The sequence below is a fragment of the Labrus bergylta genome, chromosome 7 (genome assembly GCF_963930695.1).
Source record: "Labrus bergylta chromosome 7, fLabBer1.1, whole genome shotgun sequence".
Lineage (NCBI taxonomy): Eukaryota > Metazoa > Chordata > Actinopteri > Labriformes > Labridae > Labrus > Labrus bergylta.
Window position 1 is genome coordinate 16,570,703 of NC_089201.1, and position 17,424 is coordinate 16,588,126.

Genomic DNA, 17,424 nt, shown 5'->3' on the forward strand with positions numbered 1-17,424 from the left:
CTCACATTGTGTTTCACTGCACGGCTGCCGACTAAAAGTCGACCATTTGAAACATCAGTCAGAAAGATCCCAAATCGAGTGTTAAATTTGCACATGAGTCAGTGTTTTAGCTGAGTCAATGAACCCGGAGCACAGCAGGAGAAACAGAACAGCACACTGAAAATCTTTCAAACGTAGTTTGTCCCTAAATGACCTTTTTGTGCTCATGTTTCATTTTTTGCCCGGGGCAGAATTATCTGCAGAGGTTTACTCCTCTCCAAAGCAAACAGACTCGATGAATAAAACCAGTACAAAAAACACTGAATAAAAGATTTTCACATTTCACAAATCAGGGTTTCTCTCTGCAGACACTGGACGTCAAGGCTGCTAGCTGAGCAGCTGCGAGATTCACTTGAACTTGCTCGACTTGTTTTTAGGTTGAAGTTTCTTCTGTGTTCTTTGTTCACAGGGTTTATATGAGGAGCAGAATAATCCACAGAGGGTTCCCCCTCTCCAAAGCAAGCAGACAGGATGATTATAGCCAGTTCAGCACACCGAATATGAAAATCTCACACTAAAACGAAATGTTACCCCGACACTCAGAAGAGTCGCCTTAGATTTAGCTGATTTAACCAATATTATAGATAATGATGATGTGACTTGAAACGGGAAAAAAATGTTTAAAGCTTGAAATGTTTGAATGTCCGTCTGACTGTCAGCTCTTTAACAAGCGTTATACAACAAGCGTCATGCCGCATGCCCCATGTACAGAGGCTGTAGTCTTGCTGCAGTCGCCATGGGTTTGATTCCAGCCTCGGCCCTGTGCTGCAGGTCGTTCCCCACGCTCTCCTCGCAACATTTCCTGTCTCTCTTCAGCTGTCTGATCCAATGAAGGCAAAAAGGCACAATAAAAAACTGCAGTTCCTCAAGTGTCCACAGGGTTGAAAGTTTGTGATAATTCATCCGATTGATTGCATAAGGGCCAAATACAAGGTACAATTAGGCTTTGTTGACTGACAGGTGGGCATATTGTAGCAGTTTGCAGGAAGGCGTTATGGTCATCTCCATTTTATTTCGGATGTCGGAAATTCCGAATTGCCGGTCTGATGCTTCATCAGGAACGTCCTCTAGAAGTCAGAATTCTGACTTGGAGTACCTTCAGTGCTCAGAGTTCAAATCCAGCATGGCTGCTACATGCGTCAACAGTAACGTTTAACCTGTCACTATTGTGGTATCACGTGGTATCAGCTAACACAACAAAGGCGTCCATGTTGCTTGTCCGACTTGTTGCCAACTCTCAGCTGGAACGTGGTTAACTCGGCTGTGACATCATTCCCGGCTCCACGTTCTGAGGTAAGGCCCGCCTCAGCTCCGCCTCTTTGTCAGTTTTAAGATTGATCAAAAATTGGCCTGAGTTCACATTTCCAACACAGACCATGATCGTTGGTCTTCATGACGCCTCTTCAGACACCGATGGGTGAAATCCCTGAGACTACGACCATGTTTTAATTGCGGGAGCACTGAACTGAATCCAAGGTGCAAAGAGTCGAAGCTTCGTATTGAACAGCCAAGTTATTACAGACTGAATCCCGAGTCAGAAACAGACGTGTGTTACTATCAGGGTTCTAGAGTGCGAAAATGACCTCCTGAAACATGTTTTTTTGCTTGTTGGAGAAGCATTAAATTCAAGTTCATGTGCAAATTTGAAAAATGAAAATGTCGGCAAATTTCACCCTTTACAGCTCTTTCTCGTGCTTATTAATTCTTAGTCAAGCCGATGGAAGAAGCAGCTGGCTTATCGACCACTGGGCCACAGCCACAGCCACAACACATGCACTGCCGAGCCGTCCCATGCCCACTGAATGTTTGCCAGCATCGCCAACATCACCACATGGGAGGAGGAGGAGGAAGGGTGGAGGACAGGTCAAAGGTCACGATGAAGACATTTGATTCCATTCAAGCTGTGGATGTGGTGCTGTGAGCGATGGGATGGTCTATTTCTAGAATCAAGAATCTCTAAACACATGAGGACATACACACCCACATACAGATTACACACATGCATCCCTATAGTCTGAACACTGTAGGAGCATGCACAAGCATAATGCACGCACGCACACACACACACACACACACACACACACACACACACACACACACACACACACACACACACACACGCACACACACACACACAGAGAATCACAGACACACCAGCTATCTGTGTGTACACCACATATACTCTCTACAGACACACACATTCAGCTTACGTTCATTAGAGGCCTGAGAGGCCCAGCAGTGCAGTGCAGTAGTAAACTGTGAACTGCGAGGATCAGGGGCTCTAGAGCTCTGATCTGGGAGTCAAAATCACAAAGAAACACAGAGCCGAAGTCACAAAATGTTGGCTGCTTTTAAAAAAAAACAGGCACATGGAGAAAGTGCACTGGGGATGTTTTGTTTCTCACACAGATGTTTAAACATCTCTAAGTTACTAATCTGTGACACACAAATGCCTCTGCACAAGAGTTAATCATGAGTTTGTCAGTAAGAAACACCAGGTGTGTGTTAGTTTGAAAGGAAGATCAAATCAAAAAGGCACAGCAGGAATAGAAAACACTTGAATTAAAGCTAAAATAACTACAAAAGATCTGTGCACAAAGTCGCTACGTCTCCTCCTCTCACCTTTAGGTCCAGATACTCCAGGTCCTTCTTCAGCTGCATGTAGGTGTCATCAGCCTGCAGAGTGACAAACATGTCAGCGTGGATTATTGATTTGTGCCCATGTGTATTCAATTATTTAGTGTCTGAGTCGTCTGAATGTGAAGAAGCTTCACTGACGATCACTTCAGCAGGATGTAGCGACACTCGTGTGGAGTCTAAACATGCAGCACAATCAACAAACACACTCTCTCTCTCACATGTACATTAAATATTCATCGTATTGAGACGCTTCCACTGCCACAAACAGAAACAGCAGCACAAACCAGATCCATCAGAAGCAGCAGATCTTAAAAACACTCGCTGAATTCAGATTTAATTCAGCTCACATCACTCCACAGAGAAAAAAAGCACGATGAAAGATTCACAAATCAGAGGACCAAACTGAGCAACACATCCACAAGCAGCCGGTTAGCCAAAAGCATGTGATGGCTCTGTGGACGTGGAAAGAAGTTAGCAACGCTGCATGCTGTGGACGGGGATCACCAGAAGCACACTATGGAAACTGACCAGCCGAGAAACAGCACATGGACAAAAAGAGAGAGGAGGATGGTTCTATGACGGCAGCAGCCAGGCCAGCGCTCACAGGTTTCACCACGTCTGATGTCAAACACTAAAACATGGGAGCGCCAGGGAGAGGTTGCCACTGATGTACTGAGATTTGACCGTTCTCTTAACGTTTGTGTGTTTAGCGTTTAGCTTCATGTATCATTGGAAAGGTTCATTTTTAAGCATTTCTGGTCGGCCACCATTTGATTGATTGTTTTAAGAGACTTAATAAGGATGGAACGAGCTGCTGCCACACTGATGCATCTTGATCACAGCCTACAGAGGGATTGTGGTGTGCAGGTAGAGCGTGTGTCCAATATGTCAGCTGACTATATATGATAAAGCAGTTCAGTATTCAAGGTAAACAAACAATGGTATCACGTCTTGCATGTTACCACACAACCCTCTATGGCACACTCTGCTATAGCAGTCATAAGAAACCCCCAAAGATTATTTGCATGAAATGTAAAGAACATATAAAAAAAAAAAGAGGATCTGAAATATTAGGACTGGTTGTGCAAAATCCTTGGAAATGGTCGCTCGTAAAGTTAGGACAGATAAAATAAACGGTCATTATTTGATATTTTTTTCAAAGACAACATGAAGACGGTACAAGAATTTAAATGTAATAAACTGTCTCTTGGATCTGGGAGCACATACCTTACACACATCACCACTGTCTTTAAATATAGTGTAACATCAGCTATGGACTCATATGTTCAGCATATATCCTGCGTATCTTATTTAAGTGTGATGCAGTACATTGAAGTGCTCAGTGGCAACCTCTGCAGCGCTCTGTAAAATGAGGGGCGGGCGGGCCGGCAGGCAGGCGTGCCCCCACCTGGGTGTTGCAAGAGCCCAGAGCAGCTGAGAGGCTCACATGCCCGAGGCGGGACACAGGAGACGGGCCAGAGCTGAGGAGGGGGCTGGTGCTAGAGGTGGTGCTAGCAGAGAGGAGGTGGTTGTTGTGGAGGGGCTCTTTGGGGCCGTTGAGTCGCTGGAGCTGGGCTAAGGTGTGGTGACGGGCAGAGGCCATCTTGGCCTGATGCCGGCGCAGCTGAATGAGGAACAGGGTGAGCTCCTCGGGCTGTCGGGCACCACAGGACAGAGAACGTGGCGTCAAAACGGACCACACCAAACCTCTAACTTCAATGTTTAAAAAAAAAAAAATGTTTTTATACTTGCTTCGCTGAAAGCCTCTTTAGTGTGATCAGCTGAAGGGCCAGATTGAACAAGCAGAACAGCAGCTACATTTAGGGGGATTAATGCACTGAAAATGATGATAATGTTTCCCCAGTGATCATCTGCAGCCGCACGGCTCATGGCCACAAAAATAAATCTAAAGTTTTTCTACATCTGTTAGCATGTTGTTGCAGTAGAATATAAACACACCACTGGTGACGGATTTCTCTGCTGTATCAGAGTGTGAACACCGCGTCGTAAAACATGGAAGCAAACTACAGAGGTTACTACACATTGATTCAACACAGGTCTGTAAAGCCTTCAAATTTAAAAAGGGAAAGTTTGCTTTTTTATTTAGGATTTTCAACGCTTTGCTTTGCCTTGCCGTCCTTTCCTCCAGCATTAAGTTCTTTCACAGTAGTCATCCAACAAGGTGAAACAGAAAAAATATCCCAAAAATGATGTGGATTTGTTTTAGATGGGACTCTTTAAACTGGTTTTACGTAGGTTTGACTCCAGACCATTTCAACTACGCTACAGAGTTTAGCTCCTGTCAGCGTGTCCAAACATGTGCACACGCTGACGGTCATCTACTGAATATAGTACACTTACTATTGATAATTAACTCGTACAACTTCACACACTCAAAACTATGTCTTTAAGGGTTTTCTTCTCCAGGTTCAGTTGAGAGAAAAACACAATATTTAGTATAAAGTCATCCATGCCTGACGGACACAGGTGTGATTTTCTGGACGTACCGTTTTGCCGTGGAGGCTGGGAGCACTGACTGTGTGTGTCATGTAGCCAGATGGAGGCATTGACCGTCTGTCAATAGTAGCAGCCTGACAACACATAAAAAAACACATTTTAAACACTGTCTGACTTAATGCAGTGACATTAAGAAATCAAATTACAGACACTATGTGTGTTTTTGAAATGGTGAAGAATGTGCTGTATAAACAACGTTCACATCACCCGGAAGCCGCAGCTCTGGTTTTTAAAGGAAGCCATACACATGACCTTGATAACACAATTCTTTTTTTTTTTACAACCTCCAGGCATATTTAATTTGCTTTCGGTTGTAGGAGAGTGGGTGTACATTTGCATATTTGTAAGTTTTCCACTCAAAGTTTGATATGCAAATACTAATGGGGTGGCTCGTTCCGATCACTCTGCATACATTTGACACATGAATTTGAATGCATTGTATATTCAACATTATGTTTACTTTCAGCAGAGTTGATTGTTGAGTGATTGCGGTGACAGGCAAGGTTATTTTACAGAGCGGGGTGCATTAAGGATTTGTCTGCTGTGTCACCCTGCAGCACTAAAACAATTATTCTGTTCAGTAGAGCAGAGTTCCAACATCCGGCCGCAGCCTGTCACAATGACTGACACTGTTCTGCATGAGAAAATAATCTCTTTGATGTTTTAACATTTGAAAAAAAAAAAGGATTAAAAGGTACAAAAAATCTGCAACAGAGAATATATTTCATATGACAGAAGAAGAAGTATTCTGTTTTCATCCTCATGCCACTGAATCTGAAGCCGCGTTCACACCTGCACAAAAATTCCTGAAGTTTTCGAGGTGAGCAGCATGTGTGAACGCAAACAGCCGAGTTTTTCATTTGGATTTAATCTGCAGTTTCTCGTGCCTACCCCCTACTGTTCTTTCCTCAAAGTGGAAGGGAATTCACCTCGAGCGAGTGGGAGGGGGATGGTGATATTTATACCCTGCGTTCAGTCTACAACTTAAGACTTTATGGACACAACTGTTACGATCTCTGTAGACGTTATTAAACTGCTGCTTTATCTTTTCCATTGTCTTTCCATTTCCATGTCAAGCCACCTTGGGCTTTGTCTTGCATGAAGGCTGCTATGCAAATAAAGCTTTTGTTACTATAACTAACTTCATTATTAACTTCAGTCTCTTAAAGGTCACATATCCTCCTCTTCATCCAATTTAATTAAGTCTCAGAGCTCCCCAAAACATGTCTGTGAAGTTTCTTGTTCAAAATCCACTCTGATCCTGTATTTGATCATGTCTATAAACCCCTCTATTTCAGCCCTGCTCAGAACAGGCTGTTTCTGTGTCTGTAGCTTTAAATGTAAATGAGCTGTGTCTGACCACGCCCCCTCTCTGGAAGGTCTTGGCGCTTTCTCGCTTCATGTCCTATTGTTTACAGTGAGATGGCAGACTCAGAGGGTAGAACAAACACCTAGCTGTGGGAGTGTCACCCACCCGGGGGAGGGGTTACTTCCCTTTGTGATGTCATGAAGGGAAAATCTCCAAATGGCCTGTTTGAGCACACATTTTCTGAAAAGTGAAGCAGGCAAAAGACAGAGAGGATGGACCTTTCTCATCACTTGGGCGTTTGTAGACAGACTAGAGACACATATCAGATTTAGAAAAGCATGATAAAGTGTGATTTGCACAATATGTGTTCTTTAAATAACAAGTCTAAAACTCCCACAGTATCTTAAAGCTGCCTCAGAAATACTACTTTTATGTTTTTCTATCTTTGATACTCAGGTACCTCCTGTTGATCAGTCGGTCACTTAGACTTAATAAATTCTCCCTTATGTAGTTCAGTTCTATCAGACTTCATTTTACCTTGAGCATCTGAGATTTGCTCCTGCGGGGGGAGATGGTGAAGGGGATGTCCACCACTGAGCGATCACCCACAGGTCTGACTGTCACCCGCCCAGCCGGCGTGTGCGGCCTGCGAGTGGGCGACAGGGTTCTGCTGCTCCCGGGTGGAAGACCAGGTGGAGGGATGTCTGCGGACGAAGGTGGTACTGACACACACCGGGGTCCACCTTCAGACTTAGCTACAGTGGGTGGCACAGTGGAAGGTGGGCGAGGGCCGAACGGGTAATCCGGGGCCGGGGTGTAGAGTGGTGCCGTGGGGCTGCCGTGGCGGTACTGATGTCGCTGCTGCCACTCGTACAGCTGCCACACGGTGTTGGCCGCCGGGCCTCCCTGCTCTGGGGTGAGGCGGAAGTGGCTGAGGCGGTCTTGGGCGTACTTGTACTCGCCGAGTCGGGCGGGGAGGGGGCTCTGGCGAGGGGTCTTTGGCAGTGTCTGGTAGGAGTCCATGGAGGTGAACTTGTGCTGGGTTGGTGGTGTGCGACGGGGGAGGGTGTTCTCTCTGGAGGGGGGGCTGTGAGGGAGAAACAAAAGAGGGTTTATTTTCATTTTAGAGAAGCAAGACAATAAATCCTATCTCACCTTGAATCATATTCAACAATAAAGAGGAAGATAAGGACACACAACAAATGACTTTCACATTTTTACCAAACTTTTTCTGGACATATTAACGGGCTTATGAGGCGCGCCGGTGCAGTGGTTGGTGCGCATGCTCCATGAACAGAGGCTGTCGTCCTCCAAGTGGGCGGCCCAGGTACGAATCCGACCTGTGGCTCCTTTCCTGAATGTCATTCCCCACTCTCTCGCTCCCTGATTTCTGACTCTGTCCACTATCCTATCTCTACACTAACGGCACAAAAAGCCCCAAAAATATATCTTGAAAATGAAATGAAAGGCTGTTCCTGCAGCGTGCTCTGAATATCCTCATCAGACATCTACCCTCTGACATATTTATCAAGCGACCTGTTAGTGACTGGTCGTATATTATGATAAAAACTGTCATTATAGCATCAGACGCTGTAGCCTCATCTGCCATTTCCTTGTCATCCTTTTCACATCATGTCTCAACTCCTGAGACCTCCCCCGCCCCATCCAACAGGATAATCCCACACTATGAGGATCATGTGTGAACAACCAACTCAAGAAGATTTCAGGGGCCGTCTGTTCGAACATTTTAAAGAAACTTTAAAGAAGTGCATGGGTGAAAAAGGCTTTCCACATATGTCAAAGACCTACCCTTTCTGGACATGGACCCACTGCTCCACCTGCTCCAGAGTGCTCCTCCTGTGCACCGGTTTGTGTGTGTCAGCAGTGGGCGCTGGGGGGGCCCTCTGATAGGTCCCAGCAGCTATCCCGTTCGGCTCCAGGATGGGGCTGGGCGTGGACACGAGGCCGTTCCTCGTACAGACACTGGAGGGCAGTGTGGAGGCGGCTCTTGACGGTGCCCTAGATGGAACCCTGGACACGGGCGCTGAAGCCGACACGTGGTCTGACAGCGGGAGGGCGAAGGGGGCGAGATTAGAGGGGAGGGAGGTGTGTGTGTCCATTTCCAGGGGTGTGCTTCCTAACATGGTGGTGGCAGGAGAGTCTTTGTGGAAGCTGCAGCGGTCGTCTGCATCGCGGTGGAACGGCTCCAGGAGAACCTCATGGACAATGGGTCTGATGGTGTCAGAGTCTGGCATTTTGGACTTGTGGTTGTTTACGTGGTTCGTCTGTGGGACAGCGTGTTGCTGCACCGTTTGCAACTTCTCAAAATTCTCAGACGGTCTGTGGAGAATAAGGATAACATAATGAGTCATAGTCCTTCATACTCTTTTAATTCTCTAACTTTCTTACTCACTTTTAAAGGTCACATATGATGAAAGATACCCATTACCATATTTTTTCTAACTCTAATATGTGTCCCTAGTCTGTCTAGAAACCCCCCAATTATGAGAGAAGTCCTTCCTCTCCGTCTTCTGCCAGCTCCACTTTTCAGAAAATGTGTGCTCAAACAGGCGGTTTGAAGATGTTCCCTTCATGACATCACAAAGGGCAGTAACCCCTCCCCCAGCTGGTTGAAACTCCCACAGCTAAGTGTTTGTTCTGCCTTCTGAGTCTGCCTTCTTACTGTAAACAATAGGACATGGAGCGAGAAAGCCCGAGCGAGAAAGCCCGAGCCCGAGCCAAACCCTTCCAGAGAGGGGGCGTGGTCAGACAGAGCTCATTTACATATTTAAAGGTACAGACACAGAAACAGCCTGTACTGAGCAGGGCTGAAATAGAGGGGTTTATAGGCATGATCAAATACAGGATCAGAGTGGATTTAGAACAAGAAACTTCACAGACATGTTTTGGAAAGCTTTGAGACTTATTTAAACTTGACATTTAATGAGTTTTATTCAAGGTAATGTAGTTTAAAAGTTTGAAAAAATGGTTGTTAACCCTTAATAAACCCCCGAAAGGAAAGATGGGCTGGGGAAGGTGAGGAGATAATGTGACACACCTGCTGGAAAAAAGTGTGTGTGTGTGTGTGTGTGTGTGTGTGTGTGGGGGGGGGAGTGGGGGGGAGACAACATGTAAGCAATCCGTTAGAATAAAATTACAATATAAAATAATACAATGACTTGAGTTAAATTACTAATGTTTTCTAAAAATGAATAAAAAAAACAAAATAAGGGGTGAAAAATACGGTTTAAAAATATTGGAAGCAGGAGCCGGGTTTCTCTGGGTTTCCTTTTCTGTCATTCATGAACAACCCGTCTCCTCTTGTGGGATGTCCTCTTCCAAAGCAACAAATAAAAACAATGAAAGCGTCAGAGTGCAAGCTGCCGGGTGTGTGAAAATGCCAGTGAACGATGGAACATATTTGATCTGTGCAACCTCCCGCAGTCTACACATAAATAATGCATGCAGAGAGCGGCTGCTGTCTCAAAATGCGGCATTTCTCCACATCACAAACGTAAGCTCTCAATCAAACAAACACGCCGGGGGGAAAAGAACTGTGTTTATATGATATAGCTTTCAGGCTGAGGCAGAGTTTTGAGATGTTTTTCCAGGAGTCAGTGTTATCTATGGTGACATGTTTGCAATCAAGCATGCAAACAGATCTCATTTCACTTGAAGCCTTTCGCTCGATCTTAAAAGACAAAAAACTCCAGATCGTTGGAAAGTGTCTGATGTGTTTTTAAATTGTAATCTGTCATCACAACTCTGAACTTCATCTGCAAATCGATTTGCACATTGTAATTGTTGTCTGCTCCTAACTTAATGTCTGAAAACTGTTTCTTAATCATGTAATATTATGATGACGTGTGCTGCTGCGGCTTTATTGGCCAGGTCGCCCTTGTGAAAGAGATCTTGAACTCAATGGGTTAATTATAAAAGGTTAAATAAATAAAAAAAATCAAAATATAGAAAGGGCTGCAACGATGGATTTGGATGGAGTCGTTGATTGATCGCACCCAAAATAAATGTAATGATGTATGTGTAGATGTAGTGCTGCTGCCTGTCTTGGCCAGGACGCTCTTGTAAAAGAGATTTTTAATCTCAATGAGACTTTTTCCTGGTTAAATAAAGGTTAAAAATAAATAATAATTAAAAAAAAAAAATGTAGTTATATCTATAGGATGTATTTAGTTCATGTACTTTTTTTGTGTGTGTGTCAATGTAAGAAAATGTTGAATTCATAGTTTCCCAAAACAATGTCTTCAAGTGTCTTGTATCTCTAAAAAAAATCAGTTTTGTTTAAAAAAAAACAACACAGAAGCTATATACTGGATACAAACACAAGGGGGAGCTCAAGGGATGAGGTGGACAAATCTGAATTTTTTGGTAGTGAAAGTAAATGAAATGTTGTTCTGGTGTGTTTCTATAGGTGCAAAGAGACTGAAATGACCCACAAACTCAAACATTCAGCCTGATTTAGGGTGGGCAGTTCTTCTTAATTGTGTGTTCAGTGGCATAATTTGCATTCATGCGTGTGTTTGTGTAGGCCCACCTGATGAGTGTGTCCGTGTGCTTCTGCATCATGGTGGCCTGGTTCATGGCCCTCAGCCAGGTGGTCATATCCTCCTGTGTGTCGGCGCTGAAGTAGTACGTCCGCATCCCTGTGTGTTCCGCCTGCGAGCCAATCACAGAGCTCTGCTTGTAAATGTACGAGCGCATACCAGTGTGGCTAGCCTATACGGGAAGACAGTGGAGAGCGGGTTAGCGGCGCGGAGACATCAGCTGTGTTATGTCAGAGAGACGGAGGAAGATATCATGCTGTCCGAGAGGAGAAACAACATCAAGGGCCACATAAGCATCGACCAAAACACAGAGAGAGAGAGAGAGAGAATGAAGGAAACCACACAAGAGAAAAACAGACAAAATGCCAGCCAGGTACAACCAACAAAGCCACAACTCTGGACCAATGAGAGGAGAGAGTCTTCTGTACAATGGAGAAAATGTGAGTGTCAGAAAAAAGGAGCATATTCTCCTCACAAACCTGCTCGTGTCTCTTCTTTAACAGCTGAGAAAACTACTAAGAACATATAAAATAGTGAATAAACGTTTAAAAACATCTTCTGGTACCATTGATTTTCACTATCTCTTTCAAAATAAGGAAATAAGATCAACAACTGTCTTGGTCTAGCAAAGAAAAGCAAAGAGGTGGAGTGAAATGTGAGCTTGATCAGTTTCCACTTCACGTCGAAGGTAATTGGTCACTGTGATTTAAAGTGCCGAGCTCACGACAGCCATGCAAGAGTTGAGGTTGGATATGTCTTCATGTGCGCACTGAGACGGCCATCAGTCAGATGATCTTATATAGTCGTGGTGTGACAGTCCAGAGGCGTCCTGTACCAATTCATCAGCTTGCAGAGAATCAGAAGAATCATATTGAACAGAACATTTAATGTGAGAACAGGTGAGACACAATCTTACTAGCACTGTGTGTGTATCTGTTTTTAAAATGTGAAGTTACTCACATATATGGTCTTATTGTCTGATGTGATGTTCCAGACATAAATCACAAGCCTTTGGCCAAAGCGTATGCGACACTGTCTGTCATTTTTTGCTGCTAATATGTACTTCAACATGTTACAAGCATTGGTAGACTATGTTTAAAGGAGAAGGCATGGTCACTACGACAAACCCGACTATTACAACCAGTTTAAAGACTGTGTTACAGTCCGTTTTGATTTCACAGCCCCAAACACTCATTAACCTCTTTTAAAACCTGCATCAAGCGACTGTTTTTAGCTTAAAAGTTTTAGTTTAAAACAGTGACTGTAAAACAGAGAAGTGGATGGAGCCTCCAGGTCTGCAGGTTAAAGTGACTCAAGCCTGATTAATGGTGTACGTAATGGGGCACAAAAGAAGCAGGATTGTTTGGAAGTCTTTGAGGCAAACTAGCTTATCTCTCTTGATTTATCACAAGTGATGATTTCCAAACAACTGTATGGTCAGGTCAGGGCAATCACTTGTTTCCAGTCTTCTTATTTACAGCATGACGTGCAATTTGGGAAATATTGTCCCACTGCAAGTTCACTACACAACAAAGCAGCGTCAGGGTTACTTAGGGTAGGCAGGGGGCTCTTAAGCCGGATCGATCAAATATTTTTTTCCTCTGGCTTTAGAACAAGACAATGATGCGAGACACCTCACCGCCAAGTTAGCTCGTAAACAACACGGAGCATTTCACAGCTCATCAGATGTACAGTATATTTACTTCAAGCATTAGCTGTCACAACAGAGAAACTAAAAGGAGAGTCAATTGTTGACTTAGTTTCATAAAGTGGTCATGAAGACACATTCAACTGAATGTTGATTTCATGTAAACGTGTCCATAAGCGCCTGCTAGCTCACATGTTCATCATACCATACTGTATGAGATGATTACACTCGCAGGCAAAATACAACTTCTGCTGATGTTCATGTCTGTCTCTTTCTCTTCTCACTTGGTGAAGTGTTTAAAGACTGTAGATGGATTTCACCTCCACAGGTGGACGGACAGAGACGAAGCAAACTGAGCTTAGAGCTTCCTGAAGACGCTATTGGGTGGATTGTTATCACGGATTGGATGGATTTTGTCTAATTGTCAAATAATTGACCCTCTGTCAAGCCCCGCCCTCCTAAGTTACTAATTCTGAAAAGTTGTTGTATTTAAAGGGATGATTTTGTTTGAGATTCCCTCTCCTAAGGAAAGTGGAGAGTGTTTCTTGCTGTTTCTTCCTCAACGATCAACATGTTTTGCGCTGAGCTGCATTTCAGTCTACTGGGACTTTCATCAGTAGTGAAGTATCTCGGCTCCTCCTGCTCGATCGATCGCTGCCTGAAAGTTTGCTTTACTACTACGCCAGTTCACAGAGAAGCCTTGAGATACTTCTACTCTTGATAATTCATGGACTCAGGGAATGTTCCAGCATGATACTGAATATCTCAGCATGATGTCACCTATATTTAAATCGGCAAAAGGCTTTACATAAGGAAAAACATGCAGCTAATTAGAAACTGTGCAAATTCAAAAAGACGTGCAAAAGTCGGAAACAAATGCAACAACATAAATGTGCCACAAGAGAGGGAAAGAAAAAAACGTGCTGCAAAAAGCCGAAAAAGCTGCTTTAACATTAAATGTTCTGGAAATACAAAAACCATGCAAAGTTTTGCATTTTTATTTTGCTGTTTTCGGTGCCTGTGTGTTTTTGGCTTCCCATCGCTTATGTATCTGCTGTTTATGCAGCACTTTTATTTCATTTGCAGCATGTTTCTGTCGTTGCATTGGCTTTCCACTTTTGCATGAGTTTTTGAATTGTTGCTTAATGTACCTAATGTGTGTTTCCTAATGTAAATCATTTTGATTGTTGCATGGAGGTCGCCCTTGTTGGCCATGCACCGTACTTTCCACTAGGATAAGCAAACACACCAAAGCACGACAGCACTGAGAAACAAAATCAAGGAAGAGTGCATCACTTAAAGCTGTTTTCAATTAATAGAATCTAAGTGTTTTAGAGCTCTGATAAAAAAAAGTGTCCTCGCTGTGAAAGTGGGTAATTAGAGACCAACACACACCATTGTGTACATCTCTTTAAGTGTCCTACTTTTCCCTTCCCTTCCTTCCTTTCTTCCTTCTGTGTTTCCGTGGCGGTCGGGACGGAAGACAAATGAGAGAACCCACTCGACAACAGATGCATGCAAATGAAGACCAATTAAACCTTAAATTCTCCCTACCCTCATTTACTCTCTGAGTAATGAATGCAGGATAACGAGAGAGAGAGAGAGAGAGAGAGAGTGGATTGCTGTGGTGGGATCCACTGTGGCTGTATCACAATAGTATCACAGTGATCTCATTATTGGGTTTATGTACTGATGAGTCTGATTCCTCAGCAGAAATCACATGCAAACTTGTGCGGTCCGGTGTACACACTTAACAAGCTCATAAATAATGCAGACGAGATTGTCACTTCTGCTGTCCTCTCCCTGAGTCTATGAACTCTGAATAAACCCCGGCACACAGATGCAGACATGTACACAAACAAGTATAAGTGCTCCCTCTCCTGCAAGCCTCCAAGGTTTCCTAACAGCTTGCCAACTCTCCTCCCCTCTGAATGCACGGCTGTCTGGCTGCTGAAACAAGCTCATTCCAGAGGCTGCCGCTCCCTCCTTTAATACATAAATATAATTTCCTCACTCATTATGCCTGAGTATGCACTTGACCCCGATCCAGGTACATATTTTAAGATCTGGGAGTCGACTGCACCACTCACTGGATTTGTCCAGCTCCAGATAACCTTGTGCACCAGCTCTCCGGTGATGCTCGGGCGAATGAGGAGAATGAAGCAGAACGAATGAGAAGAAGCTTGTAATGCACTCAGAGATGGACTTTATTCTTTACTTTCATTCTAATTCAATGAATGATGCTATAAAATGTTGCTCGCAGCTCTTTTTAAAGGCTGTGTTCTGGTACTGGACTGCTTCTCTTTTCTAAAATCCTGTTCACACTATTTTCTGGCATGAATTTATTCCACTTATTAGAGGCATTGTAACCTGGATCCTTAAGATATTGATAAGTCGTTGCTCCAGGGTAACTTTATGGGATTTATACCACTTGCTCCACTGTTAACACTGGAAAAAGCACTGATCTTACTGTGAAGCATGTTAAACTTCATTAAATACATCACATCTATACGAGCTGTTCACAAATAGTCCACAACTTCTTAATCTGATGAAGAACTGTCTGTTAGGCCTGAACTGTTACCAGCTGGGCCTTACACTTTAAACAGAGTGGCCTTATGGGAAATGTAGTCTGGCAGGTTGCAGACAACAAGTTGGGTGACGAAAAGGTAGAACGGACCACCTTGGACATATGAAACTTGTGTTTTTCACTGAGTTTTAAAGCAGCGGCTCACTCACACTAAGCAAAGTTATCATGTACTGTGCTTAAGCACGATTGTCCCCCCCCCTCCATTCCCCCGCTGGCCTGCACTCACACAGCTCCAGGACTAATCAGGCCTGAGCACGGTTACAGTTTATAAGACAAGAAAAAAACAGGTAAGCTTCCAATCGGGCACTGTACAGACTGCATAGTGTGAGTGCGCCCTCAGAGGAACCTTCATTTGGTGGCCTCTCTGTAGTACAAAGTGGCACATATCTCTGTGGTCTCTCTGGTCACAACCATTTCAAATCTGCTTACAGTTATTCAACTCCTCAGTACATCAGCTGGAAAATTGTTGGTTAGAAACAGCGACGTGTTCCAGAGCAATGTGTGCAGGAGTGTTGGATGAAAGGAAACAGGCGGGGGGGAAACTATTCACAACCACTCATCTCCCCAAAAAACAAGGATCACAAAATCACTCTAAAAATCCTGACGAAAGGAGCGACAGCATCTTCAGGAAGCAGCTGTCAGAACACTCCTGCTCACTCAGCATCAGCATTCTGACAGACGGACTCTGAGAGCTCAAACAGGACGGACCCGTTGACGAGAGACGGATAACCGAGGAGCGTCAGATGCGTAGGCACGCGCAGAGAAGATAATGACATGCATGTTCAGCGAACAACAGTCAAAAGAAACTAGACACATTTGTCCTCTAATATGTTCGATGTAGCTCTAGCGAAAGTTCGGTCAGGAAGACTGCATTCTGCAGGCTCGTTTTATTATTTATTCTCATACTGTGTTACATTGCTTCTCCATGCATGATCACTCCTTTTTTTGTATCATCAGCTCACAACTAGACCGATTAATCAGCCAGCCAATAATATCGACCGATATCAGCATATCCAATGACTAATCAAATCTAGTTATATGGATAACAACAAGCATTATCACCCTCCAGAGTGTCAAGCGGTGATGCAGGTACGTGCACAGTTACTCTCCAGTTGAGTGGCCATCTTGTCTTCATTATATATCTTTTCCCTAAGTGTTTGATAACTGCATTTGAGGAATCAATGCAATAAATGTGTATCTCTACAGATAGAACATAGATCTAAGAAAGATATTGACCGGTATATCGGTATCACATTTTTTTCCCTACCCAATATCGATATCGGCCCCAACAAAACCAAATCGGTCTGGCCCTAGTCACAACACCCGGTCACATCTATCCAATAGCCCTGCTTCACTCCCTCATCGTTATCCCATCACATTGCTGCTGTCTCTCTTCCACTAGTTCAATCATGCCATTGTTACCAGCGACCCTCCACCTCCCCCTCACCACCAAGCCTTCATAGTTTCATCCCTTTTTTCATCCCATCAGCCTCAGATCACAGCATCAGCCACCGTCCGGTCAACCCCCAGTCTTCTCCAGTTTGGTCAGCCTCTTCATCTCTTCAGCCTCAGACGACATCTTCAGCCTTTCCCGTAATCCCCATTCTTCAGTCAGATCATCCCATCAACCTCAGATGACCTCATCAAACATCTTTACAGTTCAATCATCTTTCTTCATCGAATTCACCCAGATGACCATCATCAGCCACCCCCACCATCTATAGGGGGGGGGGGGGGGGATGTCTGCTCAGAGCAGACATCTTCAATCCCCCTGACTCCCTGTAGAGTTCAAGCGCCAAAGATTCTCTGACAATCATTCAATATAACATTTGTGAAATCAACATTTATCTTTGAATCACTTACTTGTTTCTCCTGATTGAAATGACCTGAAAAATTCCTCATTTTGAATCACGTTACCCAAGAATTAAACCACTCATTCCAAATCGTAGTCCCATGGGGGGGGTCACAACCATGATCACAACCATGTAACTTTCACAAAAACACACGCTGCCTAAAATAATATGGGCTGTCTCTAACAGAAATGCTGAGTGGGTCATTCATTCTTGGAGTGTGTGACCGAAACACCTACACACTGATCTCACACACAGCTCAACCTTTGTGT

The 17,424-nt window shown here is 44.0% G+C and overlaps 1 protein-coding gene across 14 annotated transcripts in view; it reads right to left on the bottom strand.

The window, feature by feature from the left end:
* Positions 1 to 17,424, bottom strand: part of plekha7a (pleckstrin homology domain containing, family A member 7a) — a 161,645-nt gene that overhangs the window by 16,363 nt on the left and 127,858 nt on the right. For 6 of the 14 annotated variants that reach the window (XM_065956886.1, XM_065956887.1, XM_065956889.1 and 3 more), the window contains 7 exons: positions 11,058 to 11,239; positions 8,315 to 8,845; positions 7,043 to 7,592; positions 5,187 to 5,270; positions 4,088 to 4,333; positions 2,662 to 2,715; positions 2,250 to 2,333 (listed from right to left, as the gene is read on the bottom strand). In XM_065956886.1, coding sequence (XP_065812958.1) covers positions 2,250 to 2,333; positions 2,662 to 2,715; positions 4,088 to 4,333; positions 5,187 to 5,270; positions 7,043 to 7,592; positions 8,315 to 8,845; positions 11,058 to 11,239 — 1,731 coding nt within the window. The remainder of the gene's footprint in view (positions 1 to 2,249; positions 2,334 to 2,661; positions 2,716 to 4,087; positions 4,334 to 5,186; positions 5,271 to 7,042; positions 7,593 to 8,314; positions 8,846 to 11,057; positions 11,240 to 17,424) is intronic. The other 8 variants (XM_065956888.1, XM_065956892.1, XM_065956890.1 and 5 more) reach the window with 8 other exon arrangements.